The 13,681-nt window shown below is 40.2% G+C and overlaps 1 protein-coding gene across 12 annotated transcripts in view; it reads left to right on the top strand.

Annotated features, from left to right (window-relative positions):
* DENND1A (DENN domain containing 1A) overlaps window positions 1-13,681 on the top strand; it is a 543,199-nt gene that overhangs the window by 269,818 nt on the left and 259,700 nt on the right. For all 12 annotated transcript variants that reach the window (XM_073021910.1, XM_008006322.3, XM_008006314.3 and 9 more), the window contains one exon: window positions 4,823-4,933. In XM_073021910.1, coding sequence (XP_072878011.1) covers window positions 4,823-4,933 — 111 coding nt within the window. The remainder of the gene's footprint in view (window positions 1-4,822; window positions 4,934-13,681) is intronic.

Genomic DNA, 13,681 nt, shown 5'->3' with positions numbered 1-13,681 from the left:
ACATAAATGTATGTGTAACTGAAATAATGTTTAAACTCCATGAGTAGGAAGGGAATATCCTCAAGCCTAAAAACTTACTGGCACTAAGAAAACCGAGACCTTTTGAGCACAGAAGCTGGGAACTAGTCCTCAAAGCAAGGTTTTCCTTTCCAAGTAGGTGAGTCACACAGAGAAGTAATTGGCAGACAATGAAGAAAGTAGTTACTTAGGCTCAGCCATGGTGGCATTACAGCCCAGGACACTAGGCCTAGGACGAGGTGGCCAGGGACACCATGTTTGACAGGAATTATGGTACTTACAAGGAGTATTTATCCTTTATTAAAAGAATGGACTCTTCCTTTAAAAACCTATTTGGGCAAGTGGACAAGTATGGTGCATAGTAATCTGGAAGCCCAGGGGTCATTTGAGACTTTTTTCTCCTTCCCTCCACAAGCCTAATTCATCGCCAAGTCCTGTGATTCCACTTTGTAGATTATCTGTGACATCCACACCCAAAGCTTTGACCTGAATTGGTATTTTAACGTATATTTTCATCATTTCTTTCCCAGAATATGGCAGCAGCCTGTTAGTTGGCTGTTCTGTCTCCTGTTTGCCCTCTTATCTGTCTCCCACAGAGCCTCTAGGAAGATTTTTCTGAAACACAAATAGGATCATGTCAGGATCCTTCAGCACTGCCCTGTTCCTAGCTCCCCTGCCCACTGTTCTCCCGCCCCACCCGCCCCTCACTCTCCTCCCTGCCTGTAGCTCCTCTCCCCACCCTGTCTTTGCCGCTGCCTGGAATATGCTTCTTTCCTCGTCCACTGAGTAAACCCCTGTTAGGAGGCCCAGACCAAATGTCTTCTCTGTCACACCTTCTCCAGCCTTCTCCTGCATATCCATCGAGGGGGTGAGGCTTCTCAGCCATGCCTGGAGTGTAGTCTCAACCATGGTACGTTGCATACTGGATTTCTGAGTCTAATGTCCCTCTCACCCCAGAGTAAGCAGGAAAATGGAGATCACAGTTAGTTTATCTCTGCAGGCCTAGCTCCTGGGAGGGTGCTAGGCACATAGGAGTTCAGTAAGTGTGTGTTGATTGCCTGATTATAGGAGATAGAAATGAGAGGATGGGGACTTAGTCCGCGGAAGAAGCAAAGGGCTGGGAGAGTGGTTTATCTCGTATCTTTTATCAGCAGAAGCTCGTAATGTGTTCTGGCTGTAGTCTTGACTGAGGACAGCCTGCTGCGGAAGCCCTCCCTTCTCCTATCCTCTGATCTTATCCATCGGAGAAATATGGTTGGCCTGGCTGTGAAATGAACACCTGCTTCTGTGTACAGCCCTCACCCCAGTTACCTGATAAACCACTAATTTATTTACATTTTTCATAAATGTAGCCACAGATACCATGAAAAGTCACCCCTCCCTCCTTCCACCATCCTCAGCTACTTACCAGCCTTTGTGCAGCTTCCAGTGGCAGTTCTTTTTCTATAGGTTCTTCACCATTACTGAGTAATCAATCGCTTCATCCGACTCAGAGCCGGGTTTTCCAGAGTCACATGCTACACTCTTCCTAATGTCCCACGTGGTCCATCTTCTTTGCTGGTGCGTTCCTCGCTGCACTGCTCTCACCCGAGTGAGGGACCAGCGCCCTCAGCCATTGCTTCCTCCCTGCACCGAGCTTGCTCTCATCAAACTGCTGGATGACGGGAGAAGCAGCTTCACCCAACAGGACCTCAGTCTCGTGGCAAAAACATACTTAAGAAAAATACCGAGTTACTGGAAGATGGGAACAATGGAAGCATACAGGGGAGCTTGACAAATGAGTTGAGGAAGTCTCCTGGGAGGAGGTGACATTGGAGCTGGGCCTTGAAAAGTAAGCAGGTGTCCTCAAGGAAGAGCGGGGCATGCGAGGCAGAGGACATGGCAGAAGTAAAGGCCTGTGGGTATGAAAAGGCATGGCAGGCCTGAGAGAGTAAGGATTGGTGTGGCTGGGGGAGGGAGATTCCTGACTCTATGGGGCCTGCTTCTGAACTGAGGCTTGGTGGGAGCTGCGAGTGCTCCCTGCAGCTGCTCCCGGGGCCCCGCTCTGCCCCACAGGTGCTTCCACGGCTGAGCGAGGTTCCCAGGGCTGTTGGCACTCCCGCCCACTCCCACCCGCTCAGGCGGGTGGCATCCCAGAAGGAAAGAGGCAGGGGAGGAAGCAGATAAGAAAGACAGCTTCTGTTTAGACACAAATATCTTGGTAATCAGCACAGATGGGATGAGAAATACCAAAAAAAGTACATGACAGTTTAGAGAGAATTTGGCTAAATGTTACATATTTTTAACATACCTGTGTAGAGTTTTTGGAACAAGCACCTGAGTTGCTCAGAATCTGATTGGAGATGGGGAACATGCCTCAATCAAATGGTGTTTTTATTTCAGAAATGTTCCCTTCTCCATCCACAAAAGTATCCTTGTGGTTTTTTTTTTCTCCCACCAAAATAAGGCGCAGGATTTGTCTCTGACGCTGTGTCTCCCTATTTGGACGGCAAGCTGTGTAACATATTTCTCCCCAGCGTGAAGCTTCTTGGCAGACTCTTGAGGCCACGTTTTGGTGGCTTCAGAGTTATCTTTGGATCTGTCAAAAGTGCTAATGGGCTTTCTGGCCTTCTTTAAGCTCCTCATTTCTATTTTCTTTTTACTTCCATCCTCTCCTAAAAGAAAAATTCATGTAATTCATCAGCAGTTAAGCTTTTTACCGAAATGCTCAGTGAAGGGCCTCGTATTTTTGTTTGTGAGGAGAGCTGTGCCATGTCACCATCTTCAGAGCAAACCCCACCCTTACATCATTAGCTCTGTGTTCCTCCGTCCAGTGGAGGAACCAAGATACACTGGTTGACTCCTTCTGACTGCCTTTGGTGTTTGCTGTTTTGTTTTTCACTGAGTTTGTTAAGAAGCAAGTTGGTATGATGGTTAGGGTATGAGTTTCGGATTGAGGAGATGTAGTTTTGAAACATGGCTCTGCCCTTTCTAGCTGGGTGACCTTTAGAAGTCTACTGAGACTTCCTGAGGCTCTGTTTTTTTTTTTGTTTTTTTTTTTTCCCTCATCTATAAAATGGAGATGATAATGCCTGTCTCAGGCTTGTTGGGAAGATTGGAAGGAACACCTGTTGCCTGCCACATACAGATCACTCCGTGAATGGGGTAACAGTAACTTTTAACAGAAGCATTTCCCTTTCTTTAGGCATACTTGATCTTGTTTTGTTTCTTTTTCCAAATATGAGTTTTACCTACAATTTTGTGTGGAATACAAAGAGCCTGGATTTAGAGACAGACCCACTCAGGACTGAATCATGTCACATCCACTTACCTCATGACCTTTGTCAAATTATACAACTTCTCTGTGCCACTGTTTTCTCATCTTTATAGAGGGATAATAATACTTAGTTCAAGGAGCAGTTTGAAGATTAAGTGAAATGTTTAATAATAGATGTGAACCTTTCCCATGGTGGATGTGCGTAAGAGGGACAATGTGGTGTAAGGGAAAGCATATAGGCTGTGGAGTCAGATCTGCCAGTTACTGACCTCTCCCAGACTTCTTTATATTGGAAAGAATAACGCCTCACTGGATTTTTGTGAAGATTGCACAATTACACATCCACAGTGTCTGGTACAGTGGCTGGCACTTGAGAGGTAGTTAGTATATAGAGCTATTAATTCAGTTGCTCTGTATTTATAAAGGTTGATAGTTAACCTGGTACTTCAGTCAAACAATAATAAATTATAAGATAAGTGCCCAGTTTTACTCCCAGCCCATAACATTGTTGAAAAGCACTTTATGCTATTTTGCATGTAAAATCCACCTGGTTTACTTCAATTTATGGGTTATAGATCTTTAATCATTATAAACTGCAACCCCTGGCAATAGCATTCCTTCCCTCCCCAACCCCTTTCATTTTCAGAGGATTATATTGTGTGGCATTGAAAACCTGTAACATTGAAGAAATTAGCATATTCATGTGTATTGTTAAAGTCAGGTGGGTATAGAATGCATTGTATAAATGAAACACATTCCATTTTTTTTCTGAAATCTGAAGAGTACCAATCTATAGTACTAATTAAAAGAATAAAGCCCAGGCTACAGGGGGGAAAAAAAGCTAGTTAAAACACTGCTTTGTCACAACTTGCTGCTGTTTGTCTTCATTTTTTTCCCCCCTTTTGAATGAAATACCTGGAAATTGTAAATGTTCAAAATTGCCTTAATTCCAGCTGAGCCGTTTTAGCGAATGTGAACTGTGAAGGAGGGGATACCAGCAGTGATGACAGGAGAGGAGCTCGCCTGGCCTTCGTGGGTGGCATCTCCTGGACAGAAACAGGCTCAGTGCCAGAAGCATTTTGGTCCCTGGGTACTTTGTTTTGCTTAGGCATATGGCACAGCACATCGGGAAGGTTCTAGGATCTGGGGCCCAAAGATTTGAGCAGCAGTCCTGTCTTCATTACTTATTAGACTGTTCCATCTTGGAGAATCTCTCTGAGTCTTGGTATCCTCATTTGTAAGATACATGTAGAATTCCTGTTCTGCTCACCTTTAGGAACTGACCTAAGTGCTGTATGCAACCTCATGTTGTAATCACCACACAAAGATGTAATTGCTCAGGCTCCTTCCTCTCTAAGGTGTCTTCCAACTTTACAGTTCATGATTTTACACATGAGGGGGATTTGGCCTCCGGGCTAGAAAGAAAAGGATAGGGAAAGAAGAGAGTATACTTTCTGATTATTTTCTGTTTCTTATGCTCTTATTAGATACTGTTATAATAAGAAGAAACAAAATCAGCCACAAACCGTGCCTTCTTCTTTCTCCTAGAGAAATCTGACAGAATATTTTGTGGCTGTGGATGTCAACAACATGTTGCATCTGTACGCCAGTATGCTGTACGAACGCCGAATACTCATCATTTGCAGCAAACTCAGCACTGTGAGTAGACAGTCTTAAGACTGACTTTTTAATGATCTAATTTTAATTGAAAGATACATCGGCAAGATGAAAGAAGATTTTAGGAAAAGGAGTCAGCTACAGTCCCTTTATATGGCAGCATGTCATTTTCATTAATTGTTCATGTTTTTTTTACAGTGTCAGTGCACATTTCATTTATTCCTGTAGTCTCACAGTCAATTATAAATAGCTTTCCATTTGATTGAGTGTTATGAACATGTTGCAGATTTCTACATGAGCTTCGATTATTGTCATTTTTTAATGTCTACACCATATTTCATGATACAGATGTGTCATTATTTACTATATCATTCTTCTTTTGATGGCCATTTAGGTTGTTCATTATGATTTAATCCTTTTAGTAGATAATAGTGCAGTGAACATCTTTTGGCTTCTTTTGACTGTTGCAGTTATATTCCAAGGAGTGGGACACCAGGTCACAGGACTTGATAAGCACTATTATTTAGGGACTGCTAAATTGCTTCCCAAACGGGCGGTGCTTGTTTACAGTGAAGGCTGCCAGCTGTAGATGAGTGCACCATTTTCACGGCAGCTTTGCCAGGAAAGAGAGAGAGTGCGTGCGTGTGCTCAGGTGTTTTAATTCTGCTAAGAAAATAGATATGTTATGGTATTTCAGGCTTGCTTTAATTTTAAAATTACATCTTTGGTTAGAGGTAACTGAATATTTTCCATGGGTTTATTTTTTTATTTGTATTTTGTTAATATCCTTTCACATTTATTTTATAGGTGTCTTGATGTTTTTTTATAAATTATAATGAACTTTCTATATAACTTTTGCTGTGTGTATAATATAAATATTTTTATATTCCTTTTATTTTAGTTTTTCACTTGCTAAGTATAAGAGTTCACATTTTCCCCAATAGTTTTTATGAAAATTCTTAAGCTATTATAGAAAGTTGAAATAATTTTACAGTGAATGCTGATATACTTCCATCTAAATTCTACTAGTGACATTGTGCCAGTTGCTTTATCATGTATTTATTCAACTATTCATCATCCATAGCATCCATTAGTCCATCTTTTTTTTTCTTTTTTTGAGACAGAGTCTCACTCTATCACCCAGCCTGGAGTTCAGTGGCGCTGTCTCGGCTCACTGCAACCTCCACCTCCCAGGTTCAAGTAATTCTGTTGCCTCAGTCACCCAAGTAGTTGGGATCACAGGCACGCACCACCACACTCAGGTAATGTTTGTGTTTTTAGTAGAGATGGGGTTTTGCCATGTTGACCAGGCTGGTCTTGAACTCTTGACCTCAAGTGGTCCACCCACCTCACCCTCCCAAAGTGCTGGGATTGCAGGTGATCCATCTTATTTTTTATGCATTTCAAAGTAAATCACAGGTGTCACTTTACTTTCACCTAAATAATTCAATATCTGTTTGCTGGGTTTATTGTTGTTTTTGTTTGTAGACAAAACTTATACACAGAAATTGACTGGAGGTAGAATGCCTAATAGGCATCCCTCTGTTAGAGAGAGTAGAAAAATATTTTCATAAGCAGAGAGTTCCCTAATGAAGGGCCTGTGGATAAAGTCAGTTACGTGTTTATCTGTGAATAAAAGGCACCTGATAATGAAAACTCTCTGAGACTACTAGAGTTTTCCTTATGGTTTTTATTATACCTTCATCATTTTATTATTTCTTTGGTTATTGATTACTTATCAAGAACTCAGTTTTTTGTTTGTTTGTTTTTTATTGCCCACTATGTGTTAAGAATAGCCTATAGTCGACCTCTTGCTTTGTTTTACATTTTATTTTACACCATACGTGCAGTTCATAATTTTAGGGCACAAACACCCAGACTGTTTCAGAATGAGAATATTGTCAACCACATCAATCATCACCTCTTTAAAAGAGTCTAGTCCATAACCAGTTGCTGTTGCTTTAGATTGTTAAATTTCAGTCAACAAAAACGTGACATCATCTCAGTGGAACTGAATTCCCTATCATTTAATCATGATGTTTTTGATCCCTGACTGTGTGCCATGCACTGTCCTAAACACTTTTCATGTATTAACTCATTTAATCCTTAATACAACAGCCTTAGTGGGTTCTGTAATTACTTCCATCTTACACATAAGGAAGAATGAACCTTCTGTGTGATTTTGCTCTCATCAATGTAGTGGATTAAACACACAAAGTTATTTCTGCTTTCTCCCAAAACTAAAATGAAATAAAGGAATAAATCTACAAACACAAAGAACAGATGCAGCAGAAATTTTTAAAATAATAAGAAAATACTGTTAGCAACTTTATGCCAGCATTTGAAAACTAAGGCAAAATAGAAAAAAATAATTTAGCAAAGTTGACTCCAGAAGAAATAGAAAAATTAAATAGGTTATTTAACTTACAGAAATTGAATCAATATCTTTACATATTTTTCCAGATAAAACACTCATCCCAGGTGGTTTTACAAGTGTGTTTTATCAAACATCTCAAGGAAAAGATTATTTCAATCTTAGACAAACTCCTTAAGAGTCTAGAACAAGAGGGAATGAAACCCAGCTTTTCCTGCGACACTTGTATAACCTTGACATTCAACACAGAGATAGCACAAGAAAGAAAAATCAGCGGACAATGTCACTGATTAATGTAGGGGTAAAAATCCTCAAATAGGAAGCAAATGATTGATGATACTAGAAAATCTATTAATATAACTTACATATTAACATATTAAATGGGAAAACTTTTATGGTCCTCAATAGAGGGACAGAAAGCACTACCATGTTCATGAATAAGAAGACTTAATATCTTGAAGATTTTATTTCATTTCAAAATGATGTATAGATTGTATACAATTTTGTTCAAAACCCCCATAGGGTTTTACATAGTGCCTGACAAGCTAATTCTAAAATTAATACGGAAAAGCCAGAGAAAGAGCCACAACATACTTGACAAAAAAGAATGGATTGTGGAAGCTTGCTTTACCAGATATCAAAACTTTCTATAAAGTTGTAGTAATTACAATGCTAGTACTGGAATGAGGATACACATATGGGCTGATGGAACAGAATAGAGAGCCCAAAAACAGATCACATGTATATGGGCTCTTTCTATCATAAAAGGTGGCATTGCAGAATCTCTGGGGAATCAATGGACTTTTCAATAATTGGCTGTCCACATGGGAAAAAAAGGAAGACAGTTTCTATTGTACACACACAAAAATAAATTCCAAATGGATCAATAACTTAAATGTGAAAGGCAAAATTTAAAAACATTTAGAAGACAAAATAGAATACTCCTTGATGATCTTTGGAGTAGAGAAGGGCTTATTTAAAGATGGTCCAAAATATACATTGTATAAAATAAAATATTAAAATTGTGAACTTTTATTCATTAAAAGATACTTTTCTGTGAAAATGACTGAAAAGTCACAAGCTGAGATTTGCCGTATAGAAAAACTGACAGAAAATTAGTATAGGAAATAAGTACAGAACTATGACAATTAAAAAAGACAAACCTGTCAATAGAAAAATTGGCAAAAGGCATGAATTAGCATTTCACAGAAGAAATACAAATGGCCAACATCTATATGGAAAGATAGTCAATCACAGTAGTAATCATCAAAAAGCACATTAAAACTACAGTGGATTATGTCTGGGCACAGTGACTTACACCTGTAATCCCAACATTTTGGGAGGCCAAGGTGGCAGGATTGCTAAAGGCCAGGAGTTCAAGACCAGCCTGGGCAACATAGTGAGAGCCCTGTCTCTACAAAGAAAATTAAAAATCAGCGTGGTAGAATGTGCCTGTACTCCTAGCTACTTGGGATGCTGAGGCAGGAAGATCACTTGAGCCCAGGATCATGGCTTTGCAGTAAGCTATGATCATACTACTTCACTCCAGCCTGGACAACAGAGTGAGACCTTGTCTCTAAAAAAAACAATCAAAACCAACAGTGAAACCCTAGGTTTGCAAAAAATTTGGTGGCTGACAAAGCCAGGTGTTATATTGGAAATGTATTAGAGAATGTCATTTACTACTGTTTGAAAGGTATGTGCTACAAAACTATTTACGTATGCCCATCACTCAGCAATTCTACTCCTAGGTGGAATTTTATGTGTATACACAAACCCCTTGGTCATGTATGGTGGGATACATGTACAAAAATGTTCACAGGGGCTTTTTTTGGGTTTTATTTAAATCCTGGAAATAGTTCTCATGACTACCAAGAGAATTGATAGACTGTGGTGTAGTCACACAGTGGAATATCGATCGGATCAATGAGATGAACTGTACTGTCAATATGATTATGATTCTAATGTAGAAGCTGAGTGAGGAACTGGGTTGCACAAAGATAGACTGTACAGTATGATTTCATTAATATAAAGTTCAAGCTAGAAAAACTAAATGGTATCTTGTTTGGGATTCACACAAACTACAAAGGTAAAAAGAAATAGTTAACACAAAATTTAGGTAATGGTTTCCTCACAGGAAGAGAAAAGACTGGTTTGGGAAGGGTCATGCAACGGACATCAAAGTTTTGCTTTCTGTCTTAAGCCAGGTGAGGAACCAACACATTTTGCTATAAAGGGCCAAATAATAAATATGCCTTTGCAGGTCATATGATCTTTGTTGCCACTGCTGGGCTCCGACCTTGTAGTTGACCAGAGTTAAACTACTGTGTGTGATTGTGTGCCAACAAAGCTTTATTGCCAAAAACAGGCCGCAGGCCAGGCGATGCCTTTTTGCTGTAGTTTGCTGACCCCTGAGCCAGGTGATAGGTTTGGGGCTCTTACATTTTTTTTCTTTAAAAGTTGTTTATATGACATACATACTTAATATATTTCAAAAATTTTTAGAGGCCTAAAAAGAAGGTACAAAGCTCCTTTTTCATGAAATTTTAGAATATCAGAGATAGAGACAAAGCAGTTCTTGTACAAAGATTAAGAATCAACATTGCCTGAGATTTGGCAGTGGCAGTTCTGGAAACCAGAAGACAGTGAAGCAGTGTCTTGACCTTCTAAGGGAAAATGATTTCTAACCTAGAATTCTATCCCCATCTAATGGAAGCCCTCAGGAGAGAGTGCCAGGAGCCCACACCACATTGCTCAGCCTCCTGGGGCCTGTACTCCTGGACTCTGCCTACCCTTTGCGGATGAACCGTCTGTCCTCTCTGAGGCCAGTCACTCTGCTTGTCCAGCTTGCTTCATGCTGCAAATATTTATCGTGAGGTTGCCATAGGCACTGGGGATACAGCAGTGAACAAAACAGGCAACAATCCCTGTCCTCATGAAGCTTGCATTCTAGTATCATAGGTCCTCCATAAGCCAGAGGAGTTAAATATCTCATACAGTAGGAAATGGTTAAGTACTAAGGATTTTAGGTAATGGTTAAGTACTACATTTTAGGTAATGGTTTTAGGTAATAGTTTCCTCACAGGAATGGTTAAGTACTAAATGGTTAAGTACTAAAATAAAGCCGAAGAGAGAGGATGGGGAGTGGAGTGGCAAGGATTGCAGTTTTAGATGATGGCCTCGGAATGCCAACAGGAAAGGCGACACTGTGGTTTCCTTCAAGGAAATTGCTCCAGCAGTAAGCAAGCTCTTCTCTCCTGCATCCATTATTATTTTCTCTTCTCTCCTAGCACATTCTTATGAGCATGCCAACATGCTATGGAAGCTCCCAGACTTCAAAACAAAATCTTCTTGACCCATATCCCCTTTATCCCATTTCTAGTCTCCCTTTCAGAACAGAATTCCTCAAGAGAGTTGCCTATTCACTAATTCCTCTTGTCTCATTCTCTCCTCAGTTTTTCATTAGGATTCAGTCCCCACCTGTCCACTAAAACAGGTGGACTTGTTTTAGTGTCTTTTTCCAGTCACCAGTTACCTCCTCTGAAGTAAAATTAAAATGAGTTAATACTTGCATAGCTCTCAGAACAGAGCCTGGTATGTAGCCTGTGCAGGCACTTATAATAAATTAATATATTCTATAATGGGAAATAAAACTTTAATGTCCAGTTTATTAAGGGCCTACCCTACTGGAATATAAACTTCATGAAGACAAGGATTGTTGCCCATTTCGTTCACTGCTGTGTCCTCAGTGCCTGTGGTAATACCATGATAAATATTTGTGGAATGAAGTCAATGGGATAAGTGGGGTGACTGGCCTCTGAGAGGATAACAGTTCATTCTCAAAGGGAAGACAGAGTCCAAGTCTTAATGTTGAAAATGTGAAACCAAGAATTGATGACTTAGAAATCAGGAGATAAATCCTGTGTTGAGTGTGATTACTTTGAGTGAAGGGTGTAAGGAGAATTGTGAAGTGGACTGTTGTTTTTCATGATAAGCCTTGACTACCTTTTGTTTTGTTTTGAAAGCTATGAATATGTATTACTTTGACTTTTAAAAGGCTTTTCTTAAAGAGTTGATTCTTAACTGGGTGGGAAGTTTTACGGATTGCTGGTGGAAGCCTCTCTGGAGGAGGTGGGGTTCTCCTTGTATCTCATGTGCAGTTGGCAGCATCCTGAGCGGTTCTGCGGAGTTTGGGAATGACGTAGCTGAGCAGACTTCTGTTGTATTCACGCCTTTGGGCCTCTTCAAATTCAGAATTTGAAAGTTTTCCAATTGTTGCCTTTTATTTCCTTAAGACTGGCTTTTTATTATCTTTTAGATGGGGGCCGGTGTGGAGGGGGAAATGCAAAGGCCATCTCAGCCTGAGATTTTTTGAGGACCCTCTCTTGACAGATCGTGATGTGGCCTGCAATACTTGACAAACCACATTTTTCTCAATTGTGTTTGATAAGATGGAGGCTTAATGCTCCTCAGAACCACCAAGCACATGAAAGATAAAAGCACTCGAGTGCTGTCTTCTATAAAAATGATTGTGTCAATAGAGACAAACCTAACAATATTTAGTTCAGAGGCAGGTAATATGCATTTCAGGGTTTCTCGGTCAATAACACTGTGATATTCTGTATAAGAAAAATGTAAGTTTTTGTTCTCTTTGCTCAGTTAATGTATATTGATTGTTTTCCTTTATAAATGATAAATAGGGAAAGCTTAACTAAATCTTGTTCTCTAATGTAAATACTTCAGTGTGATTCCCTCTAGCACAAAGGCCCCATTTTTCTTCCATATTTTCATATCTGAGTTTAATTCATACTGCTTTTTGGAACTCTATGGAGAGCAAGTAGGTCAAAGATCTTAATAGAGATAATATAATTCCATCAGCATTCCTAGAAGATAGATATTATTCCCATTTTACAGAACAGCCAGTCCATTTGGAAAGGTGGGAATAACTTGCCCAAGGTCATGTCCTAGTCAGTAGGAGAGATGGCCATGAATATAGGTCATTATGATGCAGTATCAGGGGAAGGAGGCTTTGGCTTCTGGAAAGGGAGAAACATCCAGGGATTACACACAAACTAATCTTATCCCCTTCGAAGTGCATGCCTGGGAACCAAGTTATGTCTGTTGGATGCCATTACTTATACCATTTTCCAGTCCTTTGTGTGGGAACTGTCACAAGAGCCAGAGGCATGTTGTTAGGAATAGCCACCCCACTAAAGGGATTTGAAAATTCATATAAAGAGCCAAAAAGATACCCTGAACCATATCTGGTGGATAAGGTAACGAGTGGAGCTGTTTGCTATTGGTTTGGGTGAAAAATAAGACCTGATTGTATAGTACTTAGAGTTTTGCTTTTTTGTTTGTTTTTTGTAGCTTGTAAAGCTCCAAGACCACCAAAGAGCATTCACAGAATAAATGTGTAAGAATATCCTTAAGTAGATTCATACTCAGTACTTTATATGGGAGCCCCCCAGTTCTCCCCGCCCCTTTTAAAGTTCTCTTAAAGTTAACCTTTTGAGCCACCCCCTTCCTATGTGCCAGGCACTATGCTAATCATGTATGTGATCATTTTTTTCATTCATTCTTGCAACAACCCTAGGAGCTTGTGGGATTTCTTCTCCCTTTGCAGATGGGAATGTTAGCACCCCCAAAAGTTGATGTGCCTTGTCTAAGATGGGCAGCAAAGATGGAATGAAAACCAGGCCAGCGTCCTTGCCACCTCATACTACCTTCTTGGTAACTCTCCACTGTCATGAGTTCCCTGTGACACTTGTACTCGGAGACATACTCTTAGCATGACCCTGTTGGCCATGGATCTAAAATAATATAAAGAACCTCTGCCTGATTGTCACTTTTGAATGCACACCTAAGCTTTTCACTTCAGATTCGGCAAGCCCTGTCTGTATGCCTGACACTACTCTAGGCACCAGGAAACAGGAGGCAGATCTGTGAATTCCCATTGACACACCCAGTCTGTTAGCCAAAGCTCCATTTCCTTAAACATTTCAGATTCCATTCACTCTGCCCATGCCTTCTTAAACTTGGCTGTCTCCCAGCAGCTCCTGCACCCTTCTACTACCATGAGCATGGCTTTGGTGGAGCCCTGGGGTGTATCTTCTCTAACTCACTGTGGTTTCAGCGTTCATATATTGCAGCTATGTATCTTTGTCCTATACAATAAAGAACCTTCCATGGTTCATAAGTTGCAATTCCTTCCAGCAGTGTATCTTGGTCCTAATCGCCCCCTTTATAATTTAGGGATACTGAAAGAGATTTGGACAACTAAGAATATCCAGTTAAATAATGACAAAGGCATATTTGCTTTCCTAAGAAACATCTGTTTGTTTTATCCAGTGGATGCTTTTCAGAAGGAAATATTGTATAGTGGCAAGACCACGACCTAATTAGCCTCCACACCC

The sequence above is a fragment of the Chlorocebus sabaeus genome, chromosome 12, assembly GCF_047675955.1.
Source record: "Chlorocebus sabaeus isolate Y175 chromosome 12, mChlSab1.0.hap1, whole genome shotgun sequence".
NCBI lineage: Eukaryota > Metazoa > Chordata > Mammalia > Primates > Cercopithecidae > Chlorocebus > Chlorocebus sabaeus.
This window is presented reverse-complemented; position numbering and strand designations above follow the sequence as displayed.